Here is a 20994-nt window from a genome sequence, read left to right as displayed (position 1 = left end):
TGTTCCCTAATACACTGGGCTCTACTCTTTCTCTAAAGCTCCTTCCCTACCATGTGGTAGCTTGTCCAACCTCGTGGCTGACATCCATGCTGGCTTCACTCAAACACATGACCTTTGTTCTTTCTCTTCTCCAACCTCCTCCTCCAGGAAGCTGCTGGGATTTATAGCTTGCCACCCTAGGGTTTTTCTCTTAAACTCTAATAAAATTGTCTTGAGCTTTAAAAAACTGCTGAAGTAAACCAACACAATAGAACACTGAATTCTATAACATGTATTTTCCAAAATCACCCAGGGCTTTCCAGTGAGCTCTCAGGAAGTGTACTTGACTTGTCATTCTCAAAGTGGGTTGTGTCCTTTAGTTCCTTGTGACTTAAAGTGTGGTTCCTAGACCAGAAACATCTGTATGACCCGGAAACCTGGAACTTGGCTTAGTCTAACAAAAAGATCACTGTGAATGAATGATTGGCCATTAGCAATGTGTTGCAGAGGCTTATTAAAAATAAAAATGGGCAGCAGGCTCCAATCTTAGCTGAAGAATTATTGGCAGCTGATTACTGCTGGGTGAGGAAGAGCTGTTCTTCTTAAGGGGAGAGACTCTGGATGGCCTGACTAGACCCCAGTGGATGAACCACCACTGAGGGATGTCTGGGGATACTAGCTTGACAAAATAGGCCTTGACACAGATGACAGAATGTATGAATTCCAGTCTGGGCGGGGGCTGTGGGAGGGTGCCAATGGGGGAAGGGAGTATAGAGATGATTGGGATGTTCTGTGTGAAATATACAACAATTCAATAAAAATTTTACTAAAAAATACAAATAAATAAATACAAATTTAAAAACTAAATCATTCTCTTTATTTGTCAGGGATATTAGTGACCTGACTTTTGTGGGTAAAAGAATGGGATAGTTTTGCTATAGGAGAGGCAACAGGGCTTGGCAATTTGGAGAACTGAAGCCCCTTGGGAGTTGAGGCTGTTGACAGTTGTCAACCAGTATGGAAAGGGTCATCAGGAGGAAGGAGAGTCATATCGGCTTGGCTTGGGCCTCTGGGAGCTTTTATTATGGTGAAGAAAGGCTCTCTGGGTTATAGAGAACTGTTTTAGGGGGAAGGAGGCCCCTAGAGGTCATTTAGGCATGAGCTGGAAGTCCACTTGTTTGAGATTCAGGAGATCCAAGCATGGGATCCTTAGTTGAACCAGACCATTTCAGAAATATTTTATTATTTTAATTTTATGTGTGAGAGTGTTTTTCCTGTGTGTATGTGGGTGCACCTGTGTTGTACAATGCCACGATCAGAAGAGGGCATTGGATCCCTGGAATTGGAATTATAGATGGGTTGTTAGCTGCCATATGGGTGCTGGGAATCAAACCTGAGTCCTCTGCAAGAGCAGCCAGTACTCTTAACTGCTGAGCCATCTCTCCATCCTTGAACCAAATAGTTTTTAATGTGATCTCTATTTGGGTTCACTGCAGAGAAAAGAGAAGAGAAGGACTTGTAGAACTGAATTCCAATTCTTGCTTTCCCATTCACTACCCTAATTAGACTGTATCATTTAGCTTCTCTGAGCCATACCTTCCACATCTGAAAACAGGAATCTTTACCTCATGTGACAGTGTGAGCATTCAAGAACAGTTATGGGGTAAAGTTGCTACCAGTGCCTGGCATAAAATAGGGATTTAATAAATTTCAGTTTTTCTCCCCATCCTCTTTAGCTTTCTCTTTTATTTTGTCTGGGTTGGACTGTAATGAGCTAACAGTTTGAACACCCAGGTTGGCATGATTTAATCTCTCATACACTTTGGTGGTTGGCCTTCCCTTGGTTTAATTACTAGGGTGTTTAATGAGACCAGGTTTGTGGAAACCCTGTAATCCCATGTCCATGGTGGCTGCTAGGGTGCTGCGAGACAGGAAAGTTGGATGGGGCTTCCCTGGCCATCACCACCGGGAAGCAGTGTGTCCATGCTGGGTGGCAGTGTTTTAGAGTGATGGCTGGCCCTGGACGGTTGCACTGGCATTTGAATTTAGAGGATGCAGATAAATTCACATTCCCACCTACAGATGCAATTTGTAGGTGGGAGGAGGAAAGAAGACCGTAATAGTAAGAGAAATCTTTGTGCTATCCTTGGTACTGTACTTGTTCGCTTGCTGCTGCCATCACAGAATACCGTGGACTGGGGCAACTTACAATGAAAAAAAAAAAAAAAAAAAAGATTTGTGTCCAGAGGTTGGGGAATGCAGTGCCAGCATGTGGTTAGAACCACATTGCTCTACAATATGACAGAAAGGCAAGATGGCAGGGGTGGGTGGGGAGAAGACCCATGGGGCTGGCTCACTTTCCTAACAACTCTCGGGTAGCACATTCATCTTGAGGGTTCTGTCCTTGGACCCGGTCACCATGTATTGGCCTCCACCATCCAGCACTGTTGGACTGGGATAAGTTTTCAACATGAGAACTCCAGGGTGGGGCTCCTTTCATTACTCTTTCTCTCCTCCCTTTCCCAATAAAAAGCTTCTCTGAACTGTGAAAGAAGTGATTTACAGTACAGTTACTGCACCTTCAGGATACTTTCTGTTCCAGAACATTATTTCCCCCTCTTATCTCCCAGAATAGACTCTGTCTTCCTCTCACCCAACCGTTCCTGGAGACCTCATTGCACCACCCATTCCAGGCCATTAGGACTTCACTCTTTTTTGGACAGGGCCTTTCACATAACACTTGACAGTTTGGACCATCTCATGCATTAATATTACATTTTCCAATGAGGCCCCAGGTTCCTTTAGGTTAGGTTCTGATAGCTTGGTCAGGTGTCTTACCCAGAAAGCTTAGTACTTCAAAAAAACCCACACAGCACAACAACTTGTATGACAGTGCCAGGTCTTGGGTCTCAGATGGGCTCCAGGTTGCATCTGTGCTCATATCCAGCACAACGTCTAGGAGGAAGGGATTCAGTCTTTACTCAATAGAAAGTAATTGATGGCTGGATTTCAGTAACAGAGTCAAGAATGTCAACACTGAACAACTTAGTAACCAGGGAAAGGGAGCAAAGAGGTGATAAAAAGTCAATTTCACTTTTCATTAATCTCTCAGTTTATTCTGTAAAGACGGGCACAAAGAGCAAAAGAAACAGAACATAATTTGTGGACATTTGTGGGGCATAAACAAGCAAACATGAAATCAGGACTAGGAAAGAAAGAAACTGAAGAGAGTTCTTTCAGTATGACCCAGCTTCCTTCAGATAGCAGACAAAAATAACATCTTCAAAGTTCTTCTCGGGTTTGCAAGGGCTTCTTTGATTTTTCTCTGTCTGTGTTTTATTCCAACCCGCAGTAAGCCATCCTGCTCTCTGAACGGCTTTGCCACTACCCCTGGAGAGAAGGACCTTGAAGGTGCATTCCAGCCATTCTCCAGTGCTCAGCCCCCTTGAGTCATCACTATAAACTGGTTTTGTTATATCTTGTACAAGAGGCTGATTCAGAGTTGATGTGATGACCATTTGGCCTGGAAGGTAGAATGAGGCGATGACAAGGACTTCTGAATAAAGTAGTGGAGAGAGGGGCAGCCTGCAGGGCGGTAATGCCTTTTACGTCTCTGGATGCTGAGCCCTGTTCCCATAAAGAACAAGGGACCATGGTGCCATCCTCTGTCATGAGACAGAGTGGCCAGGTGGCCTGGATCTTCCAGCCAGACCTGGACTGTGTGGCAGTGAGGCCCAACAAATCATAGAATACTTGGATGCTGGCCATCCAAGAACATCACATGCTTCTGGGTCTGGCATAAGATGCTGCTGGATTCATTTTTCAGACATGTACAGTTTTTTCAGACAGTTATTTTATCTCAGGAATCTTAGTCTCAAAGGCTCAGTTTCCAGCCGGGCGTGGTAGCATACGCCTGTAGTCCCAGCACTTGGGAGGCAGAGGCAGACGGATCTCTGTGAGTTCAAGGCCAGCCTGGTCTACATAGTGCGTTCCAGGACAGCTGGGATCGTCCTCTTTTTTTTTTTTTTCCCTTTTTAAAAAAAAAAAAAAAAAAAAAAAAAAAAAAAAGACTCAATTTCCAAATCTGAAAAATAGGGAAATAATAGTAATGGTTTCAGAGTGTTTTGTGAAAAAAAATTAGAAAACAAATAATGTTTAAGTTGGTCCAGAGTGTTTTGTGAAAAAAAATATTAGAAAACAAATAATGTTTAAGTTGGTCCATAGTTATATTAAATAGCATTTAACATGTACAAAAATACTTTATGAAAGTATTTAACTTGGTTATCTTTGTGAATTATCCATTTATGGCCATATTATTTTATGTTACATCTAACTTGACAGGGATTTTTCTACGTTGCCAATTTACATCCCCTCTGTCACCCGCTGTACCCCAGAGATGGCAGGCTTTGGTGATGTGTCACAAATATGCCTTGCCAACCTCTGTCTCTGTATCTGAAGTCTTCGCCCAGCACTTGGCTCAGCTGTCAGCCATCAGCGTTGCACATTTATGCTTAGAATAGATCCCAGGCATCAGTATCTGTTAAACCAAGTTGGGTGAAGGAAGCCAAACTTTCCCTTTGCACCTGAGAAATGACGGCAGTAGGGCTAAGGGGCAGGTGCCTTTCCCTCTCTAATACTGGAGCAGGAGATGTGGAAGGCATTCCAGACTGAGCTTCGCTTTGTTCGACTCTTGGACAAGCCTCTTAACCTCTTGCCCTGTCACTTTCTTCACCTGTGAAAGAGACTAGACTTGTCTTCCTGGTGCTGTTTTGCTGTTTTGTTGAGTTGTACTGGTTCATGTTGCAATGGGTCTGAGTCTTGCTTCTCCCTCCTTGTTGCCAGTTTTTGCTGTGAAGGCTCAGGAGACACCAGGGAGCTGGGACTCTTGGATGAACAGAGAAGTGATTCTCCTCCCTTTGTAAGAGACTTCTCTGCCTTCATGTTGTTGAGACCTGGTCACCTTGTCCATCTCAGTGAACAAGCTGTTCCTAGCCAGGCACCAGGCAGGTCACCGTGGCTACTCTGCTATCTGGTTACTGCCTCCCACTAGGGCTAGGGACATAGAGGACGGTCAGGCTACAGCAGCCTGGCTCCTCTCCAGGTTCATCCTTCCCCGGAGCACAGTTCTTACCCTGCTTTTGTTAGTACTGGGTATTGAACATGACGTTGTGCAAGTGAGGCATGTACTCCACCACGGAGTTGTATTCTAAGACCCTGTCCCCTAATTTGTAAAATTTGAGCTCGGGGCAGGGTCTTATTAAGTTATCCAGTCTGGTCTTGAGCTTACTCTGTGCCCTGGCAGGCCATGACTTAGAATATACATGTTTATCTGGTATTTGTGATTGATTCAGTACTTGATACTATTTTTGGAAGAAATGAATAGCCTTAGAGTACACATGAGTGTTCCAGAATATTCATGTCTTTGTACTTTCCTCTTTTCCTGCCCTTCCGCCTGAATTCTTGGGTATAATCGCACTCTACTTGATATGTTATAGGAGCTTGATCCAATGGTCAGTAAATACTGTGCACTAGACACTTAGGCACTGTGTATTAAGGAGGCTTTCATTGGCAGAGAATCCATGTTTGTGAGCGTCTTGGGTTGAAATGGAAGGAGAAAGACTGTGAGTTCTACAAATTAAGTATAGGTAAAAGTGCCATAGGAAGGAATAACATCAGAAATGAAGAGGGAGGGGAGAAAAGGGAGGCTGTCATGAAAGTCTTCTCAGAAAGCACCCCAGTCAGCAGTGATTTTGATGGAGTCTCTCCCAGCAATCCATCCTGTTTCCCTACTGTTGCTTGGGGCTTTTTAAGTTGAAGGCAAGGCCAGGTGAGGTGAAGTCCCTGTGAGCAGTTCCGAGCTTTCCTTTCTCTAGTACTTAGGGGATGTGCCCACACCGTCATTCTAAACTCAGTACTTTGGGGAGTCCCCTGTGCCTGGCATTTCAGCCACCTGGAGCTCACCTGGAGAGGATCTCTGGGCCAACCCAGAGCTTGAGGTCAGCTACTGGGCAGATGTCCCCACAGGAAGTCAGGCTGTGCCATGGGCTGCTGCTCACTGTGTGTTCCTCCCACACTTAGCATCTCAGCTGCGTTTATGCTTGCCCAGGTGTCAGGGCTTTCAAAACATGGGTGGCAGTGTTTTGGGTTCTAGGTTTGGTTACAAAGCACTGTGCACCTGCTAGGGTCACCACCACATCTGTCAGGTCTGCCTTGCTGTTCCCTGTATTCTCTCCTGTCCTTTCTAATGGCCTGGATTGTTTGTGGCCTGGCTGAGACATCAAAGTCCACTTCAGTATTTGGAGTTGGGATAGTTACTGCTCTGAGTTGATTTTCCACCTGGCTCACTAACCTTGATCTTACGACAAGTTCTTCCTTTGAAATTTTTATAGGCAATTTAAATTAATTAATTGATTGATTTATTGAGGGAAAACATGACAAACACATCATGGATGAGGTGAACACATTATTTAGAATGTTGCTTCTGAGACATTAGCATACTTAAATGACTTCTAAGGTACTTGTTTAAAACCTAGCATCCTAGCCCAGCATGGTGGTACATGCCTTTAATTTCAGTCTAGGGAGGCAGAGGCAGGTGGATCTTTGTGAGTTTGATGGGACTTTGCTTCAGAGGATCTGGGATGGGACCAAGGGATCAGTACAATCACTAGCAAGTCAGTTTCCTACCAATGATACCTGTATAAACTTAGATGAAGAGACACATCTACCTCTCTCACAGGCCTGTGTGTCAAGGCTGTTGCACGTCTCTCAGAGTCACATTCAGTGCTCCAGCTTCCAGGAAGTGCTCAGGATTCATGCCTGGGAAATTGGAAGCCATATGAGCCAATTCAGTAGCCCTCCACTATGTGAAGAGCTGCTGACCAACTGCTCCTCCTGGCTATGTACACAGTCTTAGTTTACTCAAGCAGAGGAATACTTCAGCTTATGGTAATCACATCAAAACAATAACATCTTGAAAAGAACAGAATAGGAGCAATTGTTTTGAAGGACTGAGCCACATCCTCTCTGAATTTTCCCGTAATAAGAGTGTATGCAGTGATGATACAGCCTCCTCCCAAAGGCACTTTTTGATTGGTCTAGGATGTTGTCTGGGTATAAGTACTTTGAAAAGTTCTCCAAGTGATTTTAATATCCTACCAGGGTGCAGATCACTGGCAGACTCTGTTGGACAACTTGGGGAGGAGAGCTGAATCACATTTCCTGGGTCTTAGGGCATCCGTCCCCTTAGAGTATAGGTTGCAGGCATCCTGTAGTCTGATCCAAGGGCTGCTCTTAAATCTGAATCTAAAATGTATGTATGTGTGTGTGTGAGTGAGTACATATGTGTGTCCACAATCATAATATATGAAGAACACTGGTCAGCTGTTCCCTATTCATTTGATATAAAATAGTTTTTACTGATTATAAACATACTTACCCTAAATTACTGACTGTATGCAGAAATGTTAAAATGGTTACAATCCTCTCTAATTGTCCTGCACCTGGCAGTGCATGTTTGTCTCTTTCAGCCTATACACACATGTGGGCCAGCTGTGCAGCTCAACAGTAGCAGAACCCACCATACATGCTGATCTGGAGCTGGTGTGCTTTGTGTTGCATGGCATGGATAAGCAGAAGGCCACAAAATCAGCTGTGCACAACTCTGCCAAAGCTCTGATTACACCTGATAAATGGGACATCTATTGTTAAAGCGCTCTCTCTCTCTCTCTCTCTCTCTCTCTCTCTCTCTCTCTCTCTCTCAAAGCAAATAGTGCAGGAAGGCTCTTCTGCTAGTCTGGGAACTTGGAGGTGTCCAAGCAGGTAGACAGTATGCTGGTGGGCCATCAAATCTGTATAAAATTTGTGTGTTTGGGAAAGAAGGGCTTAGCCAACCTGGGTATGATCATTCTGTGTAGTACTGGTATCAACTGAGCTTTTGTGCCATTCTTTAAGCCCTTTTAAAAGGTCCTGTTGGTAGGGCTTGAGAGATGGCTCAGCAGTTAAGAGCACTGGCAGTTCTTGCAGAGGACCTGGGTTTGATTCCTAGCACCCACACGGCAGCTAACAATCCTCCGTAACTCCAGTTCCAGGGGATCTGATGCCCTTGTCTGACCTCCGTGGGCATTGTGTGACATGGGTGCACTTACATACAGGCAATACACTTACACACAAAAATTACTGTTGGCACTTATCTTTGGACAACAAGGACAGTGTGAAAATTTCAGTAACAGTGAGAAAAGAGCTGTGTCCTAAATATGGGGTGATGGGAACTGAACTCTTAATTTTTTGGTTGTTAGCCTGAGCCTTTAACAGCTGAGCTATCTCTCCAGCCTGCTGCATCCTAAGTATGGAGGACGTAGCTCATCCATTGTGTGTGTGCATCCCAGTACTGATCCTTTGCTGTCTGTTAGGTGTGGATTGCCTGTTCCAGTTTTTCCAGTTATCCTAAAGAAACCACTAGTGTGTATTTATACTTGAAATCTCATGATTTCTAAATCCAGGCAACTAATTGTTTAAAACTTAAGCTTGGGACTGGAGAGATAGCTCAGTGGCTAAGAGCATTGGCTGCTCTTGTAGAGGACCTGGGTTCAGTTTCCAGCACTCACATGGTGGCTAACAACCATTGGTAACTCTAGTTCCAGGAAATCTGATGCCCTCTTCTGGCCTCCATGGACATTGCACAGCACAGGTGCACTTAAATACATGCAGGCAAAACACTCACACACATAAAATATTTAAAAAAAAAAATTAAAAACCTAAACACATGTGGATACAAATGAATCATGTTTTCATGTAGATGTCTGGAAGCCAGCCTGAGAACTCAGGTCCAAAAGCCACCCGAGGCATTTTGTATCTGTCCAGTCTTCTTCAGTTTTAGAAACATTGCCTGGACACATTATTCAGAGTAGCGGTCAATGATGAAAAAAATGGAAATACGAAAATGAGAAGTTATGGTCCTTGCATTGGGTGGGGTAGCTTATAGTTTATGCAGTTCTCAGAGTTTGATCACTGACTGATCATCGCCATATCATCGGGGAATTTGTCAGAAATATATTTTCTTGGGCACATACCACACCCACTATTTGAACTGCATTTGTAATCTGTACTTCAGCAGACCTTCCAGGCAGTTGTGCTGCCTGCTAAAGTTGGAGAACTGTAGACCTGAAGGGAATGAAGTGAATAGCTCCATCCGAACCTTGAAGCCTGAGTAGGAGTTAGTCTGGCGAAGACCTGGGAGGGGTGTCCCAGGGAGAGAGGGAGTAGCAGGAGCATAGTGAGGAGATGTGTGGGGAATGTGGTCACCAGAGCTGAAATGTCTCCCTGAAATCCAAGTGTCCCAGGCTTTGTCCTCAGCATGGTGCTATTGGGGAGGGGTGAAATCTTTAGAGGTGAAACCTACTGGGCAGCCTTTGAGTCTTTGGAGGCATGCTTTTAAAGAGACTGTGTGATCCCAGCTCCTCCTTTGCTTCTTGGTAATGAGGCGACTGGGGTTGTTTACCAAGCCCTCCCGAGCAATGGGTCTAGTGGGATCAATCATGGACCGAAAGCTCTAAAACTATGAAGCAAAACAAAGCTTTTCTCTTTGTAAGTGAATTACCTGAGGTATTTGGCAGCAGCACAAAGCTGACTAACACCATAGTGGAAGATTAAGGTAGAGCCAGGGCTTTGATTCCAGCCAGGTGAGTTAGATTATGCATTGTAGGCACGGGCAGGCATTGCTTAGGACATGCTTGCTGGCGTGAGGCCGTCACATTCCTTCTGGGTAGAGGCATTAGTCCTCAGGTCACTGGCCTAGATTTTGTGTCTGTCTCACCTGGCATAACTTGGATCTGGGTCAGTAATTCCCATCCTTGGCTAAGGGTGTTGGGGGGAGGGGTGTCCCAAGGCTTGTTCTGAAATGGTGAACCTGGAAGAACATGCCCTCCCAAGGCTAGCAGGTAGGTAGCTACTTGTGTGCACAGCTATTGCAGGTGTGTGTGTGTGTGTGTGTGTGTGTGTGTGTGTGTGTGTGTGTGTCTGTGTTAAACCCTGCTTTATTTCGCCTCTTCAGAAGTCTGTAGTGTCTAATTAAGGAACAATTTGAACTCAAGGATAGGGAAACGCCTATGTACAACTAGCTGAATCTCCTTTCTCAAACTTCTTGGTATAACACTGCTTTTCTTCTAGAAAACTCTAAAGAATTAGCTGAGTTTTCTAAGTGCCCACAAAGCTATCACTTTTCGTGCCTAGCTACAGATCTCTCCATGTGAGGGTGAGGACCATGGCTCAGGAGTTCCTGAGACGTAGGCTGCTGCTCTGAAATTTTTAGGAGTACTTTGCATGGAGGCAGGACAATGAATGCAAACTAGTTATGCCCAGACATAAACAAGAAGTTTTAGAAACTTTAAAAAATTTTTAAATTTCAGAAGACAGCAAGAGAACAGCAGTTGCTGCTGAAGCTCCTGGATCCTTTGAATGGAGAAGATTCTCTTTTAGACCGTCTTTGGTGCGGATCTAGTATTCAGTTTCCTTTGTGTTCTTTTTCGAAATGGGAGATGAGTGCTGGATGCTATTCGACCTCCCCCTGCTGGTCATTTTGAGTAATGTCTTGTTTATAATATACCAGGACTGAAAACACTGCTGAACAACTCCAAAGCCAGAAGTGAGTGTAAATGCATTATTATTTTTTTATTTTGTCTTTTTGAGACAGGGTCTTCCTGTAGCCCCAGCTTTCCTGGAACTCACTATGTAGACCAGGCTGGCCTTGAACTCACAGAGAACCGCCTGCCTCTGCCTCCCAAGAGCTGGGATTAAAGGCGAGCGCCACCAGGCCCAGCCCTAAATGCATCAATTTTAAAAGTTGCAAACATAGCGAGCTTTAAATTTCTTACCTTTGTAAGAGTCCAAGAGAAAGTTCTGATTCCTTACATTCTCTGCAAAATGATGTTGCCAGCCTGGGAAGCTGCTATTCTTTGGTCTTGCTGTGACTTCCTACACAGTAAGGATTGCCCTAGCAATCGCTTTTATTCTGTCTGTGCATTGGAGGTTGTTTTTATCTGATCTAAAATGAACAGGATTTCTTGTTGGTTGGATTGGGTGTTCATTCAAATAGACAGCAAATATTTAGGTCTGTCTTCCATGCATATCCAAAGCAATCATGTGTTATCTTTACGGCAATAAAAATGATATTTAAGGTTAGTGATAAGCCAGATGTGGTGGTGTACACCTTTAATCCAGCACTCGGGAGGTAAAAGCTGACAGATCTCTGTGAGATCGAGGCCAGCCTGGTCTAAATAGTGACTTCCAGGCCATCTGGGGCTACAGGAAGACCTTGTCTAAAATAAAAAAAAAAAACCAAAAAACCAAAAACAACCCCCAAAAAACAACAACAGTAACAATAACAACAATTAAAGTTAGTGATAACTGGGAAGATGGCTCAGTGTGTAGACACATTTCAGTCATTTCAGTGCAAGGTGAGGACCTAAGATTGAATCTCCAGAACCCACATAAGCTAGATGTGCAGTGTAGTATTTGTGATCCCAGTGCTTCTGTGAGATGTCTGGGAGGTCGGCAGGAGGATCTCCAGAAGCTTGTGTGCCAGCATCGTGGCATACACCATGGAAAACAGCAAAGAGACCCTGCCTCAAACAAGGTGGAAGGAGAAGACTGACACCCGAGGGTATCCTCTGACCTCCACGTGTATGCTGTAGCGTGTGTGCACCTGCATTCTCTCTCTCTCTCATATGCACATGCATAAAATACATAAAAAGGGAAAAATGAAATGAGAGAAACTTGTGTTTCTACAAGGTAACTGGTATTTTATTCTGCCTGCAATGGTAGGGTCATACATTATAGGAGATATTGTGACTTCATATATGTGATGATAAACTTTGAAGAGAAGACTGAGGAGGCAGCTTGTCCTTGTGAGAGATTTCTGCCCATGGTTTTCTAGAGATGTTTTCTGAACAATTTTTCCAAGCCCCACTTTGTGAAGTTTCCTATTTGTTTGTGTTTGTGTGTGTGTGTGTGTGTGCATGTAATTTTATTTTTATTTTTTGTGTATGAGTGTTTCAGCTGCATGTATCTGCATCACATATGGGCAGTGCCCATGGAAGCCAGAAGAAGGTATTGTATCACCTGGAACTGGAGTTATGGACAGTTGTCAGCTGTTTGGGACCGAACCTGGCTCCTCTGTAAGAGCAGCAAGTGCTCTTAACCACTGAGCCGTTTCTTCGGCCCTGAAGTTTGTTAACATCTGAATTTAAGGTCAACTTTGTCATCGTCTTCTGAAATCATTGCCTTGGCTCTGCCCCTTTGGATATGAGAACATTGGCTCTGGTACATCCATGTACTGAAGGACAGGATAGCCCCTTCAGAGGAGGCTTGAGGCACAAGGATGCCCAGTCATGTGAGAATCTGTTGGGTTCAATCTGGTTTACCTCTTTAAGCATGTTAGTCTCAGGTTGTTCTGGTCCTTCCAGATTTATTAGAATATTCTAATCAAGACTGTGGCATTACTATGCCATATTACAACTACCTGAATAAAACAGCTTTATTCTTTAGTTTTTAAGACTAGGCCCAAACTCAGAGGACACCAGTTCTCCCAAATGTCTCTGAGCACTGTTTTGTAGAGCCGTATCCTTGAGTCAGGTCTCACCCATACTTTTATTCAAAACTGTTTCTCCAGCTTCAACTGGGGAGGTGCAAACTTGAATCCACCCTTATCATCAGACCATTCTGCCTTTTCCTCCCTAGTTCTAGAACATCTCATACACACAATGTCAGGCATCCTTGTTTTCAATGAAGATGTGCTGCCATTCAGTGCTTTGATTTGTTCATTTTTGGGCATATCTACATTTATTCATTATCTTTTTGGGTAACATAGCAAATTGAGGTTCCCAGGAAACAATATCAATTCCCAGGTCACAAGAGCACATGGTTCAGTGAGTTTGTCAAGGTTAATTGAAAGTTATTGGTCTCGATTCTGTCCATTTGATAAAAGTCATTTCCTACAAAGACAACTGAGGTATTGGGCTCATTTAGGTGCTGAGGTAGTCTTAAAAACCTAGAAAGAAAGGGGTTACATTTTCCCACCTTAAGACTTAAATGCAGTTTACCATCAGGGTGTCCACAGGGCTAGCGGCAGCTGGGACATGCTCTGTGGTAAATGTGCCTTGTTCTTAATTGTATCTTTTGTTTTTTTTCCCCCCCCCCCAGTTGCCAATGAAGCCGGAGACAAGAATGCTAGACCACTTGCCCGCTTCTCTCGTGAGTAAATCTTCCTTCACTGTCTTCCCAGGCTCCCTCAGAACACATTCAACAGAGGCCTTTCTTGGTGTGGTTTACCCTTCTGACCTTGTTAGGTGTCAATAAAGCAGTAATGTAGAAATTCTCCAGCTGGATAATAGTCTACCTCAGCTCACCTGCTGTGAGTTCTCCTGACCATGGGCTTCTCAGTCCTCAGGACTCTGGTCTCCAAACTGTGCCCTAGGGCTTTGCTCTTCAAAGCTTGACTTCCAGGGCAAGAGAATAAGTCTCACCCCTGGTTTGGCGAAATGCAGAGTTCCAGGCCTCCCACCTTAGACCACCTGAACCAGACTCTTCTTTTTAACAAGTTTCTGTTTGCAGTAGTTTGAGAGGCACTGAGCAAGGAACATCCTCAGATGCACTGTGGGGGGATGGAGGTGTGAATGGAGATGCAGGGAGAAAGTACCTGGGGGATGCTTGTAGCTGTCCAGGCCTATGCACGTGTAGAGTACCATCACTACCTGCTGAGGATTTGCTCACGTGCACCACTGTCTTGGTGACATTTTGCAGCTCAGATTGATTGAATGGATTTTCTTAGGGTTAGAATATTCCTAAGGCTGTAGGCAGGCTGTAGTTTCCCTTGATAACTTTCTGCAGGTTTTGATCCTGATAAGAGAGCAGCCATGAAATTCTTCTCAAAGGCTGCCAGGCCAGTGTGATCAACTAATCATACAGCGAGTTAACAGACTCTCTGGAAGAAAACTGGGTTCTAGTGCCCACAGTGGGGGTGCCAGAGCTGGAGCAGGGCTGGGTAGAGCTGTTCCGCACACCTGCTACTCCTTGCTCAAGTAGAGAGACTGTTGAGGCATAAATCAAAATAGCTGGAGACCCCCCACCCCAACACCATCATTGCCTCTCTGGAGTTTTCTTAATTTTACTTTGCTTTTATGGGCACCAGCTTCCCAATATGAAGAATGATTGGGGAAGCCACAACTTTTATTAAAATTTTGACACCAGCCCCCCCCCCCCACCCCGTGCCACATCTCTGCATTGCTCCCACATGGGGTCAGTAAGATCTGAATGTGATTGACCAGAGTGATCTTAACACATAAAGTTAAAAGTATGCTTTTCCTATTTATAGCACTTCCTCTAAACTCATTTTGGAAGACTTCAAGCTTTAGGACCAATTTTCTAGAGATAGTTTTTATAGAAATGTAATAATGTATGTGACTGGAAGAGTACTATGCACTAACAGTTTAAAAATCGTACAATGAAACACTCACTGCTCACAGGCCCAGCTTTCCCTGTCCTACCTGGAACCATTACGTCCAAAAAAAGTATTCTATCCCACAGCTCAACGATGGTGACCAATGTGCTTTTATCCCTTGAATTTCTATTTTTCCTCTCTTGAGAAACATCAAGAAGATTAATAAGCTGGAATCATAACTTGATCATGCTGTATGCAGGATGCGCCACAGTGGGAGTTCCTGACTCGTCACGAGTATGTGACGAGACAGGGTCCTTTAACCATGAAGCCAGGAGATGTGGCGTACCAGTCCCTTCATGGACAGAAAAGGGCAATGTCTCTTGCAGATGACTTCTACAACTTCTAAGCTACATGACTGAGGTGGAAAGATGACATCATCTCACTTGAAAGTGTATTAGCTGGAGATAAATGAGAACACAAGGGGTCAACAGCCTGTACAGGAGAAAGTAGTTAGCAGCAACTCTAGAAGGTGGGGCTGATTCAGAGAAGAAAGGAAAGTGTCATTTTGAAAAAATTTTTTAAATTTATTATTTTTATTTTATGTGTATGAGTGTTCTGCCTGCATGTATGTCAGTGCACCATGTGTGTACAATGCCCACAGAGTGCACCACATGTACAATGCCCACAGAGGCCAAAAGAGGGTGTTGGAGCCCCTGGAACTGGAGTTATGGATGGTTGTTAGCCACCATGTGGGTGCTGGGAATCAAACCCGGGTCCTCTGGAAGAACAGTCCTAACCACTGAGCATCTCTCCAGCCCCAGAAACTGTCTTTTGACGTAGTACAGTATCCTGGGAAAAAGCCAGAGGGCACAGGACTGTGATGTGCTGTTAGGTGCGACTTTCTGTAGCACTTACTAGGGAGTTTTTAAGAAGGAAAAAAATATAACGTACCATTGTTGTACTGACACTTTGCCCATTGAAAGAGTTTGGAAAGAGGGGAAATGTGGGTGATACTCTGGAGATGGACGTCAAGGTGCCATTCTGTAATTTTTTTTACATCCAACAAGACTGAGACAGATGGAAAGCTCCACCACTGCGCTTACCCAGCACGGATGAGGGTGGCAGATGGGAGCCTCTGTTGTGCTGATGGACCTGGTCGGTGAGGCAGACATGCTCTAGGGCGGGGAGTGAGTCTGGGATACTCCAGATCCCATATGCCTCTTCGTTTCTGCCTCTAACTGTGACTTTTGATCTGCTCAGCTTCCCTCAGAGCATCTGCCTAATAACCATGGGCAGATAGCAATGCTGAGCTAATCCTTCTAGGAGTGGGGTTGTGGAGAGGGAAGAGGATGAGATTCAGAGGAAGTAGAGAAGAGTCTTTGTCCTCAAAACTAGAAAACAAGAATGTTGGGGCAGTGAAGAATTGAGTGATCTTAACTCTAAGGTACTGTGCTAGCCCAGAGCTCCATGTTGGAGGAGCAGAGACACTTTGAGAATGGTACCTGCCATGAGGGTAGCCATCTGGAGACTGGAGTTCCTGCATAGGGAGGGGTCAGGAAGGTTGATGTATAGAGAAAATGGGTATGGCCTTAGCTCATCTCTCTTCAGGGAGTGGTGGCTGTGTGCAGTGTTCAGGCATGGCCACAGTGTGGCGGAACAGGACTGTGATGTGCTTCACCTCAGGAGACATCAGGGCAGCAGGGAGCATTGGACAGAATGCTCCGCTCAAGCACCCTGGAGTGAATGCTAGGAGCACTCTGTTCAAAACTCCATGCTTGAGAGTGCAGAGGACCCAGCAACCCCAAAGCTCCTGCAGGTGGGCAGCTTCATTCTGAGGTTTTCTTTGCTTCCCTAAATGAGATGAGCAATCCTCAAAAGAAAATGGTGGTTTCAAAATTAGGAAGCTAACTGGCAATGCAGTGACGCAAGAGAAGACACTAGGGTCTTTGCGATGAGTGAATATTCCCCTTCCCTGGCAGAGGTGGGCAGGGGAAGCATCTGTGTGCAGTGGGGGTGAGCACTGGGATAGGGTTGAGACAGAGGTCACAGCAGCACCTGCTGTGTGGTGATGTTCATGTGTGGGGCCCTAGGAAAACTCAGATCATGTCACAAGGAGTGCCAGGGTTCACACATGTCCTAGATTGAGTATCTCCAAAAGGAGGGTTTGCCACATGGAGCTTGTGTTGGGAGAGGATGGGTTACAGAACCTGGATAGGGAGAACAAAATGAAAATGAGAGGAAAGAACTGGGAAGCGGCCACCAGCTAGTGGCTATCAGCATTCTGAGGGGCAAGTGCTGTGGAAGAGACAGAACCAGGCAAAGATCCCAGGACAGAGGGCATCAAGAACACTGGAGTGCTATGAGGTGATAAACTCGTAGAAACAGAACAGCAGGGGGTGCTAGGGGCTGGGAGAGCAGAAAGTGGGAAGTTGTTTTCAATGGGTATAAAGTTCTAGTTACCAAAGAGTAATACACCCTAGACATCTGTTATTTAACAATATGGCATTCTACACTTTAAATATATTAAGAGAAACTCTTATGTTACATTTTATTTTATTTTACTCTACTATTTTATTTTGAGACAGGGTCTTTGTAGCCTCAGCTAGCCTGGAATTTGCTATGTAGACCAGGCTGTCCTTGATCTCACAGAGATAGGCCTGCCTCTGCTTCCTGAGTGCTGGGATTAAAGGTGCGCGCACGTGTGTGTGTGTGTGTGTGTGTGTGTGTGTGTGTGTGTCGCCACACCCAGTAACTATATTACATTTTAAAGCATAAAACACAACAAACCAACCAAAATAAGAAACAAATGGGTGAGAGACAGTTTTGAAAGTGAGGGGTATGCATAATATCTTGATGTCTGCGACAGTATCATAGGTATGTGCTTACAACCCAAATGTCAAAATGTACATTTAAAATGATTTAATTATTTCATTTATGAGTATGTATATATCTGTGTGAGTTTATGTGAACCACATGCATGTGGTGCCTGTGGAGGCTTGAAAGCATCAGATCCCCTGCATCTGGAATTATGGGTGGTTCTGAGCTACCTGATGTAGGTACAGGGAACTAAACTCAGGTCGTCTGGAAGAGCTATCTCTCCAGTGCCAAAAATATGCACTTTAAATATGCACATTTTAATATATTAGTTATATATTAGTAGATCTTAAAAACAGGGATAGGATGGGACAGGAGCTAGACTTGAGGTTTTTTTTTTTTTTTTTTTGAGACAGGGTCACCCTGTAGCCCCAGCTGGCCTGAAACTTGCTATGTAGAGCAGACTGGCCTTGATCTCACAGAGATCTGCTTGCCTCTGCCTCCTGAGCGCTGGGATTAAAAGTGTGTACCTAGAAACTTGAGCTTTCTTTTTATAAAAATATTTTATTTATTATTTTTATTTTATTTTATGTGTATGAGTGTATTGCCTGCATGTATGCAAGTGGACCCATATCGTGCAATGCCCACAGAGATCAGAAGAGGGTGTTGAATTCTCTGAAACTGGAGTTACAGATGGCTGTTAGCTGCCATGTGGGTGCTAGGACCCAGGAAGAGCAGTTAGTGCTCCTAATTGCTGAGCCATCTCTCTAGTCCCCAACTTGATATTCTTGATTTCTCCTAATACACCTAAGTATTTCCAAATAATTCCAGTCCAGCATCAGACTCTAGGTCCTACCTCAACAGTGTTTAAGAGCTGAGTTTCTGTACTTTCTACTCATCCCAGGAAAAATTATTTCCACGATGGCAATTCTAGAATACCTATAAATGAGGGGCTTTGTGGTTATTGAGAGGAGTGCCCAGGAACTTGCTGGAATTGCAGATTTTCAGACCTTATTCCAGATGTGCTGACAGAGACCCTTGGGTGGGTCCCAGCAATCTGTTTTAGCAAATTTGATCAGACCAAGGCCAAGGACCACTGCTGTAGCCAGAAGGAGTGCACAATGGTGGAGCTGGAGGCAGATCCGTGGTGCAGAGCAGAAAATGTATTTAGTTTACATATTACTGCACAGTATACCTATCAGTTATCTGTAGAACTATGAAATCACCTATATGTAAGCTAGAACAGGAGTCAGTTTTCCTCACCAGAGAGATGCATGCTGTGATTTATTGTTGGTGGAGGGCTTGTGGCAAGAGGACATCAAGACCCTGATTTCCCAGCCCTCAGAACTGGTGGTGCTCTGTGTCATCTGATGTCACCTCTCACCTCATCTTGGCCATTTCCTCCATGGCAAATTTGTTATAACAACTGCTTGGCTGCCCCCTGGATTCTTACCTACATCTATCAACACCCCCACAGTGGCCTGGACCACCATCCTTAAACACTGGTTTTCATCATGATACATTTTTACTTCAGAACCACATACAGCTATTCCCCAACTTATGTTCACCTAAGATTTATCTGCTTGTCCACAAGGGATACCATTACTTTCTGACCTCATTTTCAAATTCCTTTCATCAAGCCAGATTGGCTTAGTAAGCAGATATATCAACCCAGTATTTTAAGTTTGAAAGATTTCAAGTCAGAGTAAAGCTTAAAAATAACACATCCTGGCCTGTAGAGATGGCTTAGCAGCTCAGAGCACTGGCTGCTCTTGCAGAGGTCTTGGGTTCGGTTTCCAGCACCCACATGGTGGCTGACAACTGTCTGTAACTCTAGTTCCAGGGGATCCAACATCCTCCTCTGGCCTCTGTGGACATCACATGACACTGATACTCTTACATACATGCAGGCAAAACAATTATACACATAATATAAAAAAAAATGATACATGAAATCATGGTTGGAGAGATGGTGCAGCAGTTAAATGTACTTGCTGTGCTTCCAAAGGACCCTGGTTCAGTTCCCAGCACCCACATGGCAACTCACAACCATCAACTAACTCTGGTTCCAGGATCTGATCTCTTCTGGCCTCTGAGGGCACCAAGCATGCATATGGTGCACGTACAAATAAAAAATACATTTCAGTGCTTACCACCCACCTACAGCTCCAGTTCCCATGTGGCAGGCATCTCTGTCAGGGGGTCATGAACAGGAAACCATCTGTGATGAAATACTTGCCTTGTCTTGGAAAGAGCTGATGGTATGATCAGAGTAACGGAAGGGGGTGTGTATGTGTGCATTGGGTGTGAGAGGACTGAGAGTCACTCACTCTGGTTCTTCTTGAGTGTGTTTGATTGAGTCTTTGGTGTTTCCCATAGGTATTCATGGAGGATTAGTTCAGGGACTCCTGTGCCTCCATCACTTCCTGAGGATGCTCAAATCTCTTGTATAAAATGGCATAATGTTTACACATAACCTATGAACATCACCCTGTATACTTTGAATTACCTTTAGACTTTAACACTTTATACAGTGTAAATGGTTTTTTACTGCATTGTTTAAGGAATAACGATAGAAACATTAATGAAATAAAATTTTACTTTTATTTTTATTTTATTTTATGTGCATTGCCTGCATATAAGTAAGTGCCCTCATGTCGTCCAATGCCCATGGAGGTCAGAAGAGGGCGTCGGATTATCTGGAATGCTGAGCCATCTCTGTAGCCCCTCTACTTCCTTAGACGTGACGACACTCCTCTGCTCCTGTGCAGAGCAGCTTTGACCTCTTCATTATTGCTCTGGTGTCTGCAGACCCCTTTGTCCGTCCCATCTTACTTTTACTTTCTGTTCCTTTCAACTTATGTGTTGCCTAAATGCAGGTCAGTTTCTGCTTGCCTAAGGAAAATTGTCATATTTGCTCCCGGATACATGTGTATCAAATTTTGGTTCAAATTTTGGTTGTGTGTTTGATGTCAGGGAGGGCAAGAGGGCATAATTTGACTACCGTACTCCCAGTTCCTTCTCTGTTCTCTCAATGTATATAATCTTTGAATAAAATTAGGATGACATTTTGGGCTCCAGCAAAAGGTAGACTAGGATAACTTGAAAACTTCATTTTTTTACATGCATAAAGAAATGCTGAATAATATATGTCCAGTACTTTGTAACAGACAAAGAAAACTCCACAGGCACCTCAGGAAATGAAGGAGGGGTTTTATAACAGCGCAGCCACCTGTAAATACATCTATTAATTCCACACCTTTGCAGCATGGGCCTGGTGCTGTAAGTCCATAGCATCTAGGATCTTGTTTATCACCCGCGTTCTGAAAGATTAAGGCTTTGGGCTATGCAGTTTGGGGAACTGGAACTAAGACTTTCTCCAGTCAGTTTTAAAACATGTGGCAGATACTGGTTTCCAAAGGTATTTGCACATCTCCCCTTCCACACACTCCTCCTGCAATGTGGCTGATGAGCTCCCATGGAGATGTGAAGCCTACATCCTCAGAGGTCCTTTGAATCTGGGTGACCTGTCCATGTAACAAAAATGGTATGATGTGACCTAGTAAGCTACATCACTGAAGGTGATGTGGCATCCCCTTGTTCAGGCTGGGATGACATGGCATTGTCATCATGCTGTGAAGAGTCAGAGGACAACCAGGAAAGGGACAGTCTACTCCAGCCAAACAGCACCAAAAAAAAAAAAAAAAAAAAAAAAAAAAAAAAAAAGAAACGGCCCTAAATACAACACTTACGTTTTTCAAAACAACTAG

General features: G+C 44.2%; 1 protein-coding gene across 5 annotated transcripts in view; it reads left to right on the top strand.

Annotated features, from left to right (window-relative positions):
* Window positions 1-20994, top strand: part of Pde1c (phosphodiesterase 1C) — a 554512-nt gene that overhangs the window by 80609 nt on the left and 452909 nt on the right. For all 5 annotated transcript variants that reach the window (XR_003848641.1, XM_017796743.2, XM_029560849.1 and 2 more), the window contains exon 2: window positions 13174-13224. Coding sequence is in view for 4 of the 5 variants with exons in the window: in XM_017796743.2 (XP_017652232.1) it covers window positions 13174-13224 (51 nt within the window). In the remaining variant the exon portion in view is untranslated. The remainder of the gene's footprint in view (window positions 1-13173; window positions 13225-20994) is intronic.

This window comes from Nannospalax galili, unplaced genomic scaffold (genome assembly GCF_000622305.1).
Source record: "Nannospalax galili isolate Female #2095 unplaced genomic scaffold, S.galili_v1.0 scaffold132, whole genome shotgun sequence".
NCBI classification, from domain to species: domain Eukaryota; kingdom Metazoa; phylum Chordata; class Mammalia; order Rodentia; family Spalacidae; genus Nannospalax; species Nannospalax galili.
The sequence above is the reverse complement of the archived record's forward strand: the minus strand, read 5'-3'. Positions and strand labels throughout refer to the sequence as shown.